The following is a 19,437-nucleotide window of genomic DNA, read 5'->3' on the forward strand; positions in this document are numbered from 1 at the left end:
CATGGAGACTGGGGCAATAACCATGGAATGAGAAGAGAATGCTTCTCTTAAAAGACGAATTATTCAAATCTCATTTCAATTATTTTGACTATAAGAATGCCTGGTATAATATATTTTACTTTAGATCGATGACTCACTCTTAGTTTATTTTACGTAGTCTCACTTATCAAAGATTCCAACACTTCAAAAAGGAGGCAAAAACCTTCCTTCAAGAAAATATTTTGTTCCAGTTCGAATTCAATCAGAAAGTCTCATGGATATTCTGTTGGGACTGATTTTTTTATCAAGACCAAAGCTCTAAATATCAAGTTAAAAAGATTATTCAAAGATTAAAAATAAAATGGTGGTCAACATTTCATGAAACTAACTATCGTCCAAAAGCAGTAAATTATTAGATTTAAGAACAAAGATTATTGGCGTTCCAAAAATCTCAAAGAAAGAATTAGACAAAAATGTCGACTTTCTTATAGAAAAATCAAAAATAATGGCTAAGTTTAATCGATGTAAGATGCCGAAAGAATTAGCAATTATTTTTGAAAAAATTGCGTCTTTGACGCAAACTACTTCAAAGAAATCAAAATCAATTCAAAACAGTTCTTCTCAATCAAGTTCTGAAGATTATGTCCAAAACAATGAATATGATTGTTATGAGATTGATATTGATGAACTTCTTGCACAAGAAAAAATCTCAAAAGACTTCAAAATAATTATATGAACCCAATTATTTAGTTGAATATCAAAGATATCGGGCTCATAAGTCAAAAGATGTTATATATCAATTATGTCTGTCACCTCAAAAGTTGTTCTTACCAGCACTACCAACACTCAGAATGAGATAATACTTTAACAAAAGTAACTTTATTAAAGTTCGTTTCCATTATTTAAAAAGTTGGAAAAAGACGATAAAATTTCAAAATCATAACAGACAAAAGAATATTCAAAAGGATAGTTATTATTGAGATTATTGTCCTTATATATATGTGTGTGTGTGTGTGTGTGTGTGTGTGTGTGTGAATTAGGACTATAAGGAATACAACAGTCATAATGATTAGGACTGTAAGAGTATAAAAGTTATTCATAAATACTATTATATTTGGCAAAAATTTGATTGGACAAAAACGTCAACAATGAAAAAGAAAAAAAATAATTTAGAGTATTAAAATATTGCCTCGTTATAACCTTGTCAAGAAAATCTAGTATAGACAAAATTTGATCGAAGGAAAAAGAGCACAGCTACTCCCCCTAATTTCAATTCTTGTATCACGCGATCCATGTCTTATATGTCAATGTCTTCAATATTGCAATTTTGGTGAAGTATGTCTCGTGCTGTTTTGTACAGACTTCAAATAATATTGTTTTCAAAAGAGATATTTATCAACCTTTGATGATTGTAGTAGTAGGATGATTTAGAAAATAACTCTTGTTGATTTTTTCAAGAGTCCCATATATATTAGAGTATTATTTTGAGAGTAAATGCCTTGTAACTTATGGACATTCAATACACAAAGAATATGCCTTATTAAAATTTTATTAGAAAAAATCTTGCGGAAAAAATTCTAATAAATGAAAAAAATACATTACTCTTTTGAATACACCACAAATGTTGTCTTATTAAAAACCTTGCAAGAAAAATTTAATGGGACAAAACCTCAGTCAAGTAAAAAAGAGTACAAAGCGTATTTATTCCTCCTTATGATAATGTCACTTGAATTATGCTTTAAACATATTAAATTTTTAGGGGATAACATTAATAATAATGTCAGATGAGTTGACTATTACGTATTCAAATTTTTTGCATCGTCAACACAACAAGATATGGACTCTTGATTTCATCCACCTAGATATTTACAAAATTTAATATGTTTAAAGTCGTGCATTATATTTATGACTTTATTTTTCTCATTTCATTTTTGTATATGTATATATCTTCATATTTTCAGACTATAGTTCCGAAAACTTTAGGTTTCTCTAGTAAATTCAAATTAGGATTGCATTCCTTTATTTTGTCTAACCATTATTTCGGTCGATATATTACGACGCATTTATCTCTATTCCTCGTTATATGATACAGTACATCATATGTTAAAATGTTTTCGGCAACCTTTTTTTTTCAATTATATTCTTCTCTATAATGACATAACTTATTATGATATGTCAATTTTCAATATATCAGATACTCGAGCCTCTTTTGAGGTTTTATAATTTGTTGCATCTAAACATTCATCAAGAGTATATGTTTTCTTAGTGGAATCATAATTGCTAATTGCTTCATTTTTATTTGGCGATTTTTTTATATTAGAATCGAATATTATCATGCTTCAGGCATGCCATAGATATATCAAATATAATGCTATCAAATTGTTCTCCTAGGACATCAATTCACGTTGAAACATTTAAAATTGGTGCGTGAGACATTATCAATTTCTTTAGTTAGTAAATGAATCTAAAAAAATTATCTTTCGAACTTGTGGTTTGAAATATCTTTTTGCAGGTATAATGATGCATTTGAACATTGTTTCTATCTTCTTAATTCCTCTTCTAATGTTGATAGAATTGTCCAATTAAATTGACAATTTGTAGTTATCTTTATGAAATATCACTCGTACCGCACTATCAAAATAATTAGATAAGAAAATTAGACTCTGATTATAAGTCAATTATAATATGTAAAACTATGAAATTGACATGATGCGTAATAACATTCTTTAAACGGAAATGAAAAGTGCTTTATTCTTAACTAAATTAATTGAAGGCGATTAACAAATAATAGTGTTCAGCCATTTATTGACATCTCAACTAACGTTTATTTAAAAACTAAGATTCAAGATCACTAGTATTAACAAGATGCACGGTCTTGATTGCATAATTTAAAAATTATGCTCATAATTAAGTAGTAATTTCAAAAATTTCAGATTGTAAACAACATATAATCATCTAGTATTTTTATCAAATCTATTAGACACAAAGAATATTTAAATGACCATTGTGGAGGATGATGATACCTCATTTATCACTCTGATTAATTTTCAAAAATATATGGAACTCAATTCATATTTTAGCTAGTGATAGTTAATGATCAATTGTCACAAAAATAAATAAATATAGATATGAATTCTTTTGATTGAAGAATATTCTAAGTTTTCGTTGAATATCCATTTGAAATTTTAATTTCGTATCATCATTGATCCAGTAGTGATCCAACTGCTTATGCTAAACAATAAGATCAAATTGAACTTATGGTTCAATATAAGATGTAATTCAATTATTTAATTTTGAAAAATATGATTAAATATTATATACTTGTATAATATTCAATTAAGTAGACAAACTAATCAATGTCAACATGCAATGAGTTAACCTTTGGGGATAAACACGAATTCAAAATAATATATTTTTCGAAGTATATGCTACTTTGAAATCACGTTGTATTTTACTATCGCTTCTTCAAGAAAATATATCAATATTCTTCTAGAATATTGGAATATAGTGTCATGCTCTTCAAGAACAATAACATATTATTGTTAAAATACTAAATTATATAAGAATTTACTCTTCGAGAGGAAAAACATAATTTTTAATCATGCTCTTCAGGAGCAAGTTAAATATAATTGAGACATAAATAATAGTGTGTTACTTTAGGAGCAACAATAAATTATAATTTAGAAGACATTAACCCTTCAAGAGTATATTTTCAATAAGAATATAATATTTATATAGTTGCGCTTTTTCAGGAGCAACATATCAGTATTCTTCTGAAATATTGAAAATTATAATTCATACTTTTCAAGAGGTAATAATATTCTTTGGAATTTTAATTGTAATGTTGAGTTACTTCAGGAGCAATAACATGGTGGATTGTCAATTTAAAGTTTATAAATGAGCATCTAAAATATTTAATTGGGTTAAAAACATTAATTTCCATACAAATAGGATATGATATAAAAATTGGTTACCAAACAGATAGGATGTGAATTTATATATTAAAATTAATTATCAAATATGCATTAAGAAAGAAAATCTTCATATATAGAAGTTAATAAAATTTACTAAATCTTTTATTGATTAAATCTTTTACCAGTATGTAAAAGATAACAAACATGTGCGTGAATTCCACATATACAAAAATTAAAAATAGAATTAAATACATAACTAATATGTTGTAGAATTGAAAGGTGGAATTAATCGTGAAGTATGAATTTACTTAATACAATAAATTATTGTGTGTATATTACACATACAAACATGAATTGAAATTAATATGCATGCAAACGAAAAGCAAAGAAGAGAAAGCAGCCTCGATATGATGCATATGTAAATCGAAAAAAAATTCATATGTCACCAAATTAATTTTAATACACGTGATAGATGATTATGTTTATAAAAATTATTTTCTTCTAACTAATTTACTTTGATTTTGGAGAATCGTGTTGACAAAGCGTTATAAACTAGAGTGACAAGAGAGAGAGAGAGAGAAACCAATAAACTTATGTGTTTTATTAAGAACTAATGCAGCATATATGTGAATTTATAAGTCGTCGAAATAAGTCGAGAAGACGATACTCCTAAGCCGTAATAGCAACGTTTCCATCAACAGATTTATAATATAAAAATTCGATTTATTGTATTGAGAATTTAATTTATAACAATCATTGACAGTTAACGTACCAGAAATTTCCACTTTTGACTGGGGGTGTCGATAGGATCTGGTCTGGCCTGGTCAGCCCAACCCTTTCATCAATGGGCCTAGCATAACTTGGGCCATTGTAGGAGCCGTGCTTGGGCCCATTGAATTTTCTTTTCTTTTCCTCTCTCTCTCTCTCTCTCTCTCTCTCTCTCTCTCTCTCTCTCTCTCTTTTGGTTGTTGTTGGGGTGAAAAACAATACTTAAAACCATCATAAAAAGGATTGAAGTACTAAATAATTTTCCTTTATTTAGGATAGGGACGACTACGCTTAGACATGGGCTGAGTTAAAATAGCACCAAGAATAATATTTTCCTGTACAATTATTTAAAATAAGTAAATATAACATAGTTTATACTTACGTAACTATAACGTAAGGAATTGCATTTTCGATTCTTAAATCTAAAACTAGCTAATTCTTCAAGCACATTAGACACTTGAAGGCATGTTCCTTCAATCTTAATTGCTAGTTGCTTGTCCTAAAAACAGATTTTAGTGCTACAATTGAAATAAGAGGTATTAGAAGATTACGCGTCATGAATTATAGTACTAGAAATGCCCTTTCATCTACTCCAAACTTAGGAGGAGGGAGCGAAACATAGTTTTAGCTAATTTAATCTTTACTTGATGAAGTTAGACATGGTTCTTACTTCTTTATTCTCAACCTACAAATAAAAATGGTCCCCATTTAGCCTCGAAGCGACCATGACCAGTATATCCAGTGATTTGTACTAAGATGATTATTTTTTTATTACTTTATTAGCACATTATCTGTTAATAATTTAAATTTGATAGAATCGTGATTTTGTTCTCGAAATTTATGGATGAAAAATCCCCCTGATGAAGCAACTTAGAATGAGGAATTGAAATATATAGTAAATCTGTTGATGTAATGTTATTCATAGTCAACGACTGCAGTTATCATCCTTATATGGCAATTTGTCATTGAAAGCATGAATTTATTATTTGAAATAATAGAATAACAAAAAATTAATATTTCAATTAAAAAGCAAGTCTATAATTGATATATAAAGGCTCGACCAACCATCGCATAATTGACTAGTAGCAAATAGCAAATAACGCATCATCAAAGTCCATTACGAATAAAGATATTTTTATATATTAAAACTAGGAAAGATATTTTTACGCGGAAACAACTGTTCTAGTTAAAATCAATACTACTTCCGAGCCATAGAGTAAAGTTCCCAGAGTGAATCGATATGGTCCAATTCTCAAAATACTCTAACCAAACCACTTGATGCTTACCTTATATCGAGTCCTTCTTTGTAAAAATAAGAAGGGTTGGGACCGTGAGCACTGGGTCAGTCCTAAGCCCTTAATAAATGGTACAAAGCTCTAAGCTTCATTTTGACACCCAACAATTGATTATTGGATCAGTCTATTGGGCCTAACGAAACACGATAAATTTGGGTCAATATTGTAAATATCTTGGATTAGGTTGCACTATTATATGGACAACTTACAAAAATACTCTTAAAATTAAGAGAATTTTAAAAAATCAAATGAGAAGTATTTTAAATGACCGTGCTATACGTACATAATGGTTTACCTAATCGTTTACACCCTACTCACATCATCAAGGTGGGGACCACAGCTCGACATTATTAAATCAATAAAGCCACGCGGGGCCCGCGTGTTGGTTAGAGGGGGCTAAACGCTTCGGTAAACCCCCCTCGGTACAAAGAGAATAATCCTATTTTAAAAGTAAGAAATATTGTGTAAAATTAAGTTTCACTTTTTGAATAAAAATGTGACATAATGTCACATTTTTAAGTTAAGTGTCATATTTTTATTAAAACACAATGTCATTTTTATTAAAAAATGATATTTCTCCCTCGAAAAAAAAACAAAAAAAAGGTCAAGAAAATGATAGAAAACAAAAAAAAAGTCAAAATACTGTGTAAAATTACGTGTCACATTTTTATTAAAATGTGACATACAATGTCACTGTTATTAAATAGTGATGTTTGTCTAAGTAATAAAAACTTCAAGAAAGTGGCCAACAAACAAAAAAAAGTCAAAATATCCCTACTATATAAAAAATGAGAATGTGAAATTACTATAAAAATCAATAGTGACTTGTTCCATTTTGTCTCACTGTAGCATTTTTTTTAAGTTGGGGAGCAAAAATGACGTCGTTTGCCTTGTTTGATATATATTTTATTATACAGTAAAAAAAAAAAAGGCAATCTAAATTTACTACAACACGCAACTTTCCATACCTCCCACCAAAAATTTAAAGTAATATTTAAATATATTTAATTTTAAAAATTAAATATTAATAAAAAGATTACTATAAAATTAAATATCGTTTGGAATTATTAAAAAATAAAAATACTAATAATATAAAACAGAAAATATTTCTAAGAAGTAAAAAGTTACTTGTAATTAAAAAAAAATTGAAGAGAAATGAATTAAAAAGAATTTTAAGTTGAAAAAAATTTATTCATAATGTAAACAAAATCAAAAACGAAAAAAAATAAAATTTAAATCTCTCCGTGCACGGAGACTTAAGAGTCTCCGTGTGTATGGAGACTTTGTCTACATGCACGGAGTCATGCATGGAGTCGTGCATGGAGACATTTTTAATTTATTTATTTTTTTTACATTATAAAGTAATTTTTTTTTCAATTTAAAATTCTTTTTAATTCTTTTCTCTTTGTAATATTTTATTATATAGTGTACTTCTAAATTTATTGCAACACACAACTTTCCATACCTCCCACCAAGTTAGCTTAAAATTTAAAATAATATTTAGATACATTTAATTTTTTAAATTAAAAATTAATAAAAAGATTACTATAAAATTAAATGTTGTTTGGAATTATATATATATATTGGTGGAAAATATATATATTGGTTTGGAATTTCCAATTACTGAATTTACATGCATCCAATTACTTGGAATTGGTGGAAAATTGTATAGAATGTTATGAAATATTCTAAGATCAATTGAAATAAAAAGGTGTCTTTTTATATGAAAAATTATGACTTTTGGTATGATTATTTTCCAATGGGCGTGTCTCTATGAAGAGATTAATTCAAAAGATGTGCTCTTTTGTAGGGTTGTGTCTCTTGAGAACACAACTTTTCAACATATGGTTGATTCATTTGTTCAAGTTTGAATATGGTGGATAAGGTGAATATGTACCTTATTATTTGACATGAAATGAAACTATTATGTGAAATGTCACAAATGTGAGGAGTTACACGCGTTTGGAGAAATTGCAATTCTTGTAAATCAAGATGCTTAGCCCTCTTCACTTTTGAAATTGACTTCAATCATGAAACAAATTAAGTTGGTATATTTTTTGAAAGCAATGCAGGTTTATATGATGACCTTGATTTAATTTGAATGATCAAATTAAAATAATTTGAATTGAAATACATTATATGCAACTTTAATTGAAATAACTTGTGAGTCGACGACCACTATTTTGAAAGTACTTAAACTTTCACGAAGCACTCGATATGAATATTATCTAAGAAATAAATAATTGCTAAATCCTAAGTTCAATTGTAACCCAAAGATGTGGGGGGTTGTCATAAATGCTTGTGAATTTGAACGAAAAGTTCAAAACTTGTGGATACAATATTAGAAGATTGCATATGTATTTTTAATTGAGGAATTGTAGGAGTAACTCAGTTTAACAGTTATATTTGCTTCTATCTTATAATCATAGAAATGTATCTATGAAGGAGGAGAAAAGATAGAAAACCCTTACACTAATTATAAGGATGATATACACTAAGTCTAAAGTGGATTAAATGGGTGGAATTTAACTGTGGCGTTTGTTTGGACATACAAGAACAAATTGAAATATTTGAAGCATATTCATAAAATTCAAATGCATGGTAACGTTTCAATATACTTGTGATTCTGAAATTCACTAGCAAACATAGTTGATTAGTGTAATAATTAGATAGAAATCCTCTAACAGTGTTATTTGGATTTAATTAAGCTTTAGATAAAGCTAATAAGAAACGTATTTTAATTCAAAATGGAAATGGTCAGATTCGATAATCATTGTTTAGTTTCTCAAACTCCATTTTGATAAGTCGAAACCTTGTTTCGATTTTGTGAACGTATAAGTTGCGTTTTATGAATATAATATGCACATTTGAATCGGTGTATTCCACAACAATCAATGCATGACGCATGACAGAAATTTGAACATAATAGTGCAAACTATAAAATTTGTGTTGAAAGCAAAGCTATTCAACCTAGTAGTGAAAGCATTATCTTGACAAGATGGAACAAGCATTATAACTTTCCCTAACATGAACTTGTTAATCAACACAATAGTTACTATCTGCTATCCTAATGCTAAGATTCAAAGATTACCTTTGGTTTATAAGGCTTGACATTAATTTGAAGATTGTTTAATATCCCAATGTTTTCCCTTGGCCGACTTGAATGTCAAACAGCAGATTCAACTATGTTCTCCATAGATCTGTCTATATTTGGGTAAAAAACAACAAAGATAGAGCACAAACTCATCCAAAATTGCAGAGTTTCAAAGTGTAGCGAAGTCAGGGGAGTCGTGGTGAGGAGGAGCACAGTTGATGAGGACGGTTTCTCTTTGAATTTTTTCTGGAATGGAGAATCCGATTTGAGCTTTATGATTTGGCAGCTTAGAAAGTATTAATTACATGTTTAAATGTTTTAATTAGTTAATATGATATTATTCAAAATTCTTAATTTTGGGGAGTAGAGGGCTTATTTCTCCCGTATTATATTAGGTCCTAGCCCACTACGACTAAAAGAAACAGGCTCTATAAATAGCGGTGTTTTAAAAATTAAAATGTTGGCCTAAGTCTCGCCCAAGTGCACGACACGACCCACGAGACACGAAGAAAACACCTCATCTCATACCTAGGTGGAACAGACAATGTTCAACTCCATGTTGAGCCTAACGTGCGCCTACACGAAGAAAGAGTACGTTTTTGGTTTGACATGATTTTTTTTAAAGAGTTCATTCCCAAAAAAAGGATCACAATTACGAAATAAGTACAATAAAAAAAATCTAATTTTTTAGCCCAAACACAATCCATGAACATAGCTTTATGAACAAAGCATTATTGATTCGGATATTTATTTTGAGAATTATAATTTTTTACGTAAATTCGAAAATATGAATGAAATTTCTATAAATTTTGAAAAATATATATTATTTATTTATTTTATAATTTAAAATATTCAAAATAATATTAAAAATATAGACCATCTTTTTACATGTCGACTTCACCCAAATGCGTCCGAACTCATTAGACGACGCTTTAGGCCCACGCCCCTTTCTCTCTCCCTCTCACGTGTAAACAGACAAAACTGGGAAAAGCCTAATTCCTTTGATCAATAAGCCGATCAAAGCCTATAATTTCAACCAAATGGAGGTGGTTGAATCTGGAATCCATCAAGTACTTGTCAAATTTCTTGATGGAAAGCACAAAATCTTGAATTTCAATGCCCCTTCGATCTCCGTCCCAACCCTCAAGCACCAGATCCAGAGTATTTCTTCTATTCCCTCCCATCTTCAGTTTCTCCTATCCCACAACTCCCGCGTCCTCAATGACCACCAAACCCTATATTTCAATCTTGTTTCTGACGAGAATGCCCATTTCCCCAAAACCCTAGATTTCGATTTCGATTCCGATTCCGATTCCCAATTGCCCCAAGATCGAAATTTTATTAGTGGGTCCCATAATACAGGTTTGCCCCGAAAGTCTTCAGATGGGTCCCGGAATTTTCCGACTGTGGTGCATTTGTTGCTGCGGCTCAGGGGTGGGAAAGGAGGGTTTGGGTCGTTGCTTAGAGGAGCGGCTACAAAGGCGGGACAGAAGAAGACGAACAATTTTGATGCTTGCAGGGATATGAGTGGGCGGAGACTGAGGCACGTGAACGCGGAGAAGAAGCTTGAAGAGTGGAGGGTCGAGGCGGAGGAGAGGAAGCTGGAGAAAATGGCGGAGGATTATATCAAGAAGAAGACCAAGGAGGCTGTTAAGAAGGGTAAAAATAGTAAAGGAGAGAGCTCGGAGAAGTATGTGGCAAAGTATAGGGAGGACTCTGCTAAGTGTATGGAGGTAGTGGAAAGATCAGTTAGGGAGTCGATTAAAGGGCTGGTGAGCTCGAAAAGAAAGAAAGCCATGGAGGCAACTGAATCTGAGTCCAAGAGGTTGAAGATATGGTATGGTGTTTTGCTTTTCTCTGTGGTAATTTTTTGTTAAAATTATGATCTATGTAAACGGTAAATAGATACTTTCCAGCGTCCTTAGAATAATGGAGAATATTGGTAGGTGATATATTTTGTCAACTAATATTGAATTAGTTTAATCAATAATATTAAAGCAAATGGCGAAATGATATTAAGTATTTGCAAGATTGATTATGAATCTTGTTTGGTTCTTGGAAAATTGATGGCAATAATTGTACTTTAGTTTCTCTAAGTAGATAGCACAAAGGGGTATTACATTCAAGGTTATGAATTGGAATTGCTAATAAAACATTTGTCCTTGTAGTTTGTTTTTCCCTGTCACTGCCTCGTGTTCTTTGCTAAAGAAAATTATAGCTGAAATTGTCACTTGGAAAATCAATGTTGAGAATAATATCATAATGAAATTCTGAATTTATTGTTTTTGTCTAGATTTTAGAAATTTGGGAGCTTCACTATGTGGTTTTTACTAATTTAATTACACTTCTTTTCTTTAGGCTGGGAAAGAAGAAATTGGATGATAGTGATAGTGAGGACATGGACGAGGACGATAGTGATGGCACCACTGAAGAGGAGAATGAGAAATCCGTAGTTATCGATAATGGGAACCATTCAGATTCCAGTAAGGAAGCAGAGGGAAGTTCAAGTTCAGTTACTGGAGGGAAACTTGATGCTGATAAAGATTCCTCTGGCATTGGCTCTGAGGAAGAGGATACTGTTGTGGAAGAGTCTCCAAAGTCTGGGAGAGGCCTGGATGCATATGCAAAAAATGGTGATGTGGAAAATAAGACTGAATCTGCTTTGCCAATTCTTGAGGAAAGTGCAGAACAGAATGCAGTTGAGAAAGAAGTGCCGAAAGAATCTCTCTCCCTCAAAGTGGAAGAAATAACCGGTCAGCTGCGAGGTGTATCCAGCTCGGAGGAAGGAGCTTCTGCTGTGAACCTGAGCAAGAGTACCGATCCTGAACCAGCTCAGGAAGAATCAGTTTCTGGAATTTTGAAAGCTCCAGATTCGGACGAACTCTTGAACTTTGATGGATTTAATTCAGCAGTGGAGTTGGAGGTATGTTGTAATTTTTCTATTTTCCAGCTCGACCTTTTCAATGATTTCGTTTCATTTCAAGGATGCATTCTTCATAGTTGTTAGTACGTGACTAGCCACTCATACTATGTAACTACAATCAATTACAGGTTCTTGGCTTGGAGAGGTTAAAATTGGAGCTTCAAGCACGTGGATTGAAATGTGGTGGTACTTTGCAAGAACGTGCCGCCAGGCTTTTTCTGCTCAAAACGACATCTTTGGAGATGCTTCCAAAGAAGCTGTTTGCCAAGAAATGAAAAGCCTTGCATGCTTATGTAAACTTAGTTTCAGTTTGGAGCTAATTGAAAATGAACTTCCTTTTCTTCTCACTTGATCAAACTTCAAGTTTTGAAATACTAGGGTGAAGATATCTACTAATCTAGCTTCAACTAAATGTGTTGTATTAGGAATATCATTTCTGCAATTTGTATTACGGTTTAGATTTGAATCGTTTATGTTTCTACTGATTGTTATTTTTCTTGTGCCATTGATGACACAGTGGTTTAATTGCATAAAACCCATAAATCCAGTAAATGAGAAACAAAAATACTGATACATAACATTGACCGTTATTTGTCAGAAACCCATAAAATCGGTAATTTTTTCTTTTATTGTCCATTTCAACTAGAAAATATCTCATTATTTGTGAACTGGAGTGAATTTTCAAGAACATCATGAACTATGAGTTTAGAAAATGCTATGAATTAGTAAGGGTAACTGGGGAGTTCCTGCAGATTGGACTGTTGCTGCTCGTCCTTAGCCATTTATCTATACATTCAACATGGAAACAATGTTCACATTCAGGCATGAGTTTTACTATTTCCTTGGGGCCATAATCTGCCAAGCATATTGTGCAAGTGATGCCATTAGGCCCTGGGATGCGCCGGCTCTCACCTATAGTTACTTTTTCGTAGGACTCAATCATGGATTCATCGAGACCTGCTGCGACATTCATCGATAAAGCTACCTCAGCAGAAGTCGAGATTGTATCTCCACCCCGATGGTTTTCTCGTCTCATCATACTTATGCAACAGACTAAGCAGATTATCAGTGCTGGTACAATGAGGGCCACTGAGAGGAAGGACACGGTGGTGATCCTGAAAACTGACTGATGATTTGATGCACCTGCACATGCGAGGTAATGCATATTAGGTCTATCTGATTGAAATTTTTCAATGACAAGTTGATTTTTTGTGTGAAGTTTTGGACTAGTCCCATTAACTAGCTGAAAATGGTGTCGACCAGACTCCCATATGGATTTTGGTGCTTATCGAGTATAGAATAAATATGCTTACGATGTTCATGATTAATTCGATTGATTGGGGCCTATCCTATTCGAACTAAAAAATCCAACCTGGAAACTGTCTCTATCCCAGAAAACCTCTCTTATCTCATTATTGAGTTGACATTTATTTGTCAAATGTGTTTATTATAATGCCATTGTTGGTAGAATATTATTTCCATTATTCTGTTTGACCCAATCATCAATCACAAAAATGTCCTTCAGCCTCCTAATTATTGTCATGTCCGATCAATAATCACGGCATGGATTAATCATAAACAGGGAGGGAAGTTAGAAAATATCCTTACCTACTGGATTATTGAAACTTGAGACGTTCCATGTCAACTCGAGCTTAAGGGGAAGCCCATGTTCGTATAGATATGAAACTGGTACTGGCAATGTGATAATTTTCTTGCACATGTACAGTCTCATCACTTCGGATTGGTACCGTGTTGCTAGTATTCTCGTAGTCAAGTTGCTGAGGCAATCGATTGCAGTAGTCAAACCGGTAAAACTGGTTGCCTGATTTCTAGGACAGCTGAGGAAGGTGTAATTTTGATAAGAAACAGCCGTAAAAGGAGAAGACGAAAGATTCAAACTCATAAGCCGTCTTGGGAGGCAATTATTTGGATTAGTAAGTTGTATTTGTCCTATGTAGTAGGAAATATATCCTACGAAAAACTGACCGGAATAAGGGAGATCCAGAACTGTTGTACCCTGATTAATGCTTAAATTGAATCCAGGACTCCCGCGATTTCGAGACTGATGGCTTTCTAACCAGAATGGAAAGTGTATAGAGAAGCTGCTGTTGGCACAATAGGAAGATGGACAATTATTTTCAGCTGCGTATTTGATTGAAAAGAGTAGAAACAGAAAAAAAGATTACTTGAATGCCCATTTGTCTCAAATTCTGAGAAAAATACTCTATTGATGTTTTGTATTTTGCGAAGTCAATAGTTTGGGGCAGGATTCAAGCCAAACAAAAACAAATAATAAATTACGCATTGTTTCTAATCAATTTGAAGTTTGCTACATGATTTATTATTATTATTATTATTATTTTTTTTTTTTTTTTGTATGTATGTATGTGCGTGTGTGGGGGAGAGAGAGAGAGAGAGGGAGACTACAGTAGCTGCTGAGATACTCGAATTGCAACAACTTCATCTTTTCCAGTCTTCATAGCGTGGATTTTAACGTTAAGACCTGCTTCCAAAACAAATAAAAAGAAAAAAGTAGTTAAAAACATAATAAGGTAAAAATAATAATTATTTTACGAAGGTATTGTCGATTAGATCTCGTAGTGTTAGTGTCAACTCAGCAGAATTTGGCGTCAATGCTGTAACTAGAAAATAGAGAAACCATTTGTGCAAAGTTTAAGCAAGCATTTATGGATATTTCATCTTTTAACGGCTCAACTGATAATACTAGTTACATATAGAACGAGGTACAGTAAACTAATTTATAAGTCCAGGAAATTTTTACCTTCATTCTCGTGTAGATTGGTGTTCACTGCTACTGCATGGAGGGTTTTCAGAGCTTTTGGTTGCCAGTCCGTCCGTTCCCCCACCCACGCCTTAAGACAGAAGATTTCTGAAAATCTCGCCAAAGTTAATCCACATTTTACCATAGCTTAAAAGTACAAGTTGTGTACAGAATCAATTTAGGTAATAAAAATTCAATCAAATTTAGGAATATGAATTACTTATGGCTATTCATCAGTTCAAGAATTCCATAGTACGAGGTCATCCGATGCTCACTTTCAGCCATGTTAACAACATGTAATAAGTTTATATGAAGAGCCGAAGAGGCTCAAAGTTTCAAAGCTATTGCGGATTATATCATCAGCCCAGACGGAAGAGTACCAGAGGTAGATTGATCGTTGAGATGCTTCACGTCAAAAATTCCAGCAGAAGCTCCATCAGTCTGCTTGCTTATGTCATGAGAGGCTAACAACTCGTAGTCCCAGCTCCCATCTTTGTATCCCTCACTCAGGAAGACTTCAATATGCCTTGCATCCAAGGTCTGCATTGTTCCTGCATAAAGAAGCACGCTATCATGTACCCAGGTCATCAAACTGCGTCAGGATACATCCTCTTCTCCCTTGTAAGAGGATGGCTAGGGGAATTGATAATTATTCTACAGTCGTGCACGTGAAAGGAAAAGAAAATTAATATTAACTTATTATACATTGCTAACATGGCTGAAAGTGATTATGGGACGTCCTCTTACTCTGGAATTCTTGAACTGATGCAAAGCCTTAAGTAATTCATTTTCTTAAATTTTATTGGCATTTTAGGTGGGGAAGGAATGTGTAATACTCGTGAGATTCTAATATGCATGACGAGTTAAACTAACTGCTACCCCTCGAAAAGGGGACGAGAGATGCTTTGAACGAGAATTTAGATTTTTCATGGAAGCTCTTACAGGGGGCGTGAGTTGGGTGTTTATCACGTATAATGCATTGAGGAAGAAAAAGAAACTAAAATCCTCTTCATTACACCCTCCAGTCCTTCTTGGTACTCCATTACAAATCATGCATACATGGTTTTTTGGTTACTCTTAATCACCCAGGATCATATGCAGCAGATATCAATGTAGTCACGGGGACAAATAGTCCTGTTAAAAATCTTCGAGCGGAAGCCTTTTGTTTTACTCACCATCACATGTTTTGAGATCACAGACGGGGCATCGAACAAGCTGCAAGTCTGGAAACACATTCACATTTGGAAATACGTAGTCCATTATGTGTGATTCTAACTGATGAAACATTTCAAATGCTACAAAAGGAATTATCTCAGACATGAGATGAATATTGAATTACCTGCAATCCAGATTCCAACTTTGATGTTATTCAATACACAACAGCCATTCGACTCCAACATGTTCTGTGTTCTCTGTTCTTTTGAAATTTTCAATGGAGCAATCAGAGTCTCTGTCAGAAGTGCATACCTTGAGTCAAAAAAGAATGCACCAATTCGCATCCAATCTGTGGATTCAGTAGAACAGAGAGAATCGTAAGTCTACACAGGCATCATAGAGGCAAGCTGTATAGAATGTGTTCAAACACAGAACAGTGGACGACTGGAACTGAACACAGGAAGTAACTCTCCTAACTAAATGTATGCTGGGATAATTGATACTATCAGAAATTTCTGATATTTTCCAAAGTCGAGTTTGGGAGAAGGTTAAGAGTTGACGAAATGGCATGTTTGCAAATATTTTATTTGTATGTTGCTATTACAGCAAAACTTGTTGGTAGACAAATATGATAACGAAGTGTAGAAATCATATCAATTTTCCTTTGCAAGTACCATCAGAATACTGCCCGCGGTATGATCCCCAAGTGCTAATAGAATTTGGAGCTGATTACGGCATAATAATTTGGAATTTAATGGTTCAAATTTTAGTAACCCTGCAGAAATATTAAGTTGAAGCTTGAAGGCACTTAGCAACTTGGAATTAAATTTGTCCTGCATTAAAGGTTCTGCATGTTACCTCATAATTAGAAATTTTCATTCATGTCTCAAATCAAATGCAAAATCAATATGACAATATCTGATAGCATGACCTGAGTTTTTCACTCGAAAGAAATCTGACAGTTTTCAAGAAAAGTGAAAACTTAAGGAAGAATGAGCATTCACCAATATGCTTCTCCTGCTGACGAAACATGTACGAGTGGCTTCCATCTGCCAAGAATTGAGATTAAGTCTTATCAGAAAATGAAAGTGTTATTTTTGCACAATGGAGTATCCAATTTATTAAGCACGAGAAAAGTAACAAGGAAGCTGAAATTTACCGAAAGCTGTGGCATATAATTTGATCCATTTGAAGGCTACTGTGCCAGGATCTGGGACCTCAAGATCTCGCAAGCAAATATATTTCCACACGCTATCGTCCATTATGATATGATTGAACCATGTGCAAGTTGATGCTAGCATCACCAGAGATCTCCCATCCAAAAACTTAGCAATCTCTGTCCATATATCCTCTTCGTACCTTTTTGCATTAAAATAAACAGAAACACATGGAAAATGAAATCAAATTCAATGGCATATTGGACTATGACATTGAGCATAGAAGTAAAATCTTTATCTAATTATCATTCATAACCATAACATCTGTCTCAAGCATTGTTCTAATTCAGCATAAAAAATTTGGTATTCACTGCTACAGATATATCATGGTGATATTGGGAATAAATATGTAGAACTAAGATATGATGCTTAATATCAAGGCCTCGGTTAAAAGCAAACTTCAGTTAAGGCTAACTGGATTGGCTGAATAGAAATATAAATTCAGATTCTGTATCAATACAAGAAGGCCGCAACAGGCTTATTGCAGTAGCCTCCTCTTCTAATCCGTTCTGCTTAGATCTACTTCATAACATGAGCCTTTGCTGGTCCACATGAAATATGTCCCACCCACAATTGTCGTTATTCCTTTAATCTGCCCTCAAAAGTGTAATTGGCATACATTCTCGTTTTTTATATTATCCATTCTGGTACAATAGCAATCCATCTTAATAACCTCGTAGCCACTATATTCATCTTATGAACATTTTTTGTCCTTTAATTCCCAATACCGTAAATCATAGCAAGTCTAACAATTGTTCACCTATAGCGACCTTTCCATCAAACAAAATATATGTCATGCTTGGTGCTCTAATCCTATAAAATTTATCCTTTTCCAATTCCTCCCTTTTTGATCATCCAATCTAAATGCCTAAAAAAACTACCAAATAGCGCCAATCTCTTAGCGGTTGAGAACAGCTACACTTTCAAGATGACTACTCCAAGAATCTGAAAATCATTGCAATCTAGGATTGAGTTAATTAAATTTTTAAACACTGAATGAGTTATATTGTGTACAATTAAAAAATTGGATTCAAATCTGAAGCCAAAGCCAAAGGAACATTAGCTGACTGTGATATCTCTACAATTTCTTCACCGGAAAATATCTAAGTGATGCACCAACCGATTGAGAAATTCAAATTAATTGAGGTGAATTACATGCTCAAACCAGAAAAACACCGAAAACTAATCCAACTGGCTACAGAATTTATAACACCCAAAGAAACGTCCTATTGATTCAAAAAGTCAGCAGGTTCGTATTTCCTTGTATTGAAATTTTTGAATATTTCAATCTAGTGGAAAAGCTCGGATGAAGCTTTCAGCAGAATTAACATAAACAGTAAGTTGAACAATAATTTGTAACATATATCCGCATAAGAACAGGTTACTCTGTTTAAAATTCAAAATAAGTATCAATTGAAGTCCAAAATCCTGTAATATTAAGCTAAAAGAATTAACGCATCCTGGATTGAAACGCAAATTCTTAGAATCATACACAATCGCACAGTTTTACATATTTACGTCAATATATCAACACAAACATTCTGATTTGAATCAAATCAAGGAAAATTTAAAAATCAAACAAATCATTCAAAGACAAATGATCTGTTGATATCATTTTTATCGACACACGAAAATCAAATGTACAAACACACACTTTTTAAAATGTAAATGCAGAATATGCAAGTATAGTACAAATGAATACCAGCTGAAAAGGGAGTGAGGAGTGAGGTAGGAAAATTGCGGAGAGACACAAGAACGAATTGATCTCCTTCTTCGCATTTGCTTCCCCATTATTTCTTCTACAATTTCTTCACTCCGTCTGGATTTGAAATTTGAGTTTATCAACTTTTGTAGTATGTGAAGAATTATGAAGAAGTTTTTTGATCGAACTCCAGGAGACTATTTATAGACGCGGGAAGGTCAGGAAGTCAAATTGTGTGAAGTTATTATAGGGTTTCTATTGAGTGATTCGCAGGTTAAACTGCACATCTAGTCTTCAACTTTAGATCTCTTTACATTCCAGTCCTCATTCGTTTTTTTTTTTTTTGGCAATTAAGTTCTTTAAACTTTCATTTTTCAAGTAAAATTCATCCTTACAGTTAGTTGAAACAAATTTATCCTTGCATTGAAACAAAAAATGAATAGTAAAATAACAAAATACATATATAAAAAATATCATTATGTTCACCAATGTCCTTTTTAAGTATGAATGGTTGCTTAAATGGTGATAACATATAAATGTCAAATAGTTAATAAATGATATTGTACTTTTATCTCAAAGTTATAAAAAGGGGGGGGGGGGGATATAAT

The 19,437-nt window shown here is 32.7% G+C and overlaps 3 protein-coding genes across 4 annotated transcripts; 1 reads left to right on the plus strand and 2 right to left on the minus strand.

Moving 5' to 3' along the window:
* Positions 1-10,006: 10,006 nt before the first annotated feature.
* On the plus strand, positions 10,007-12,452 carry LOC111410390 (protein SDE2 homolog). The gene is made up of 3 exons (XM_023040702.1): positions 10,007-10,887; positions 11,409-11,973; positions 12,102-12,452. Exons 1-3 carry the CDS (start codon positions 10,091-10,093, stop codon positions 12,246-12,248), a joined length of 1,509 nt encoding a protein of 502 aa, XP_022896470.1. The 5' UTR covers positions 10,007-10,090; the 3' UTR covers positions 12,249-12,452.
* A 128-nt stretch (positions 12,453-12,580) lies between these two features.
* LOC111410391 (RING-H2 finger protein ATL22-like) lies at positions 12,581-14,296 on the minus strand. Its single transcript, XM_023040703.1, has 2 exons — positions 13,582-14,296; positions 12,581-13,116 (listed from the first exon to the last, which is right to left on the minus strand). Exons 1-2 carry the CDS (start codon positions 13,874-13,876, stop codon positions 12,689-12,691), a joined length of 723 nt encoding a protein of 240 aa, XP_022896471.1. The 5' UTR covers positions 13,877-14,296; the 3' UTR covers positions 12,581-12,688.
* A 57-nt stretch (positions 14,297-14,353) lies between these two features.
* Positions 14,354-19,003, minus strand: LOC111411023 (probable F-box protein At3g61730). 2 transcript variants are annotated; one of them, XM_023041599.1, is made up of 8 exons: positions 18,830-19,003; positions 17,070-17,269; positions 16,915-16,959; positions 16,095-16,259; positions 15,931-15,978; positions 15,136-15,306; positions 14,756-14,863; positions 14,354-14,476 (listed from the first exon to the last, which is right to left on the minus strand). In XM_023041599.1, the coding sequence occupies exons 1-8, from the start codon at positions 18,916-18,918 to the stop codon at positions 14,397-14,399; spliced, it is 906 nt and encodes a 301-aa protein (XP_022897367.1). In that variant the 5' UTR covers positions 18,919-19,003; the 3' UTR covers positions 14,354-14,396. The 2 variants fall into 2 exon arrangements, with proteins under 2 accessions (XP_022897367.1, XP_022897368.1); XM_023041600.1 differs by lacking the exon at positions 15,931-15,978.
* Positions 19,004-19,437: the final 434 nt, after the last annotated feature.

Source organism: Olea europaea, chromosome 15 (genome assembly GCF_002742605.1).
Source record: "Olea europaea var. sylvestris chromosome 15, O_europaea_v1, whole genome shotgun sequence".
Lineage (NCBI taxonomy): Eukaryota > Viridiplantae > Streptophyta > Magnoliopsida > Lamiales > Oleaceae > Olea > Olea europaea.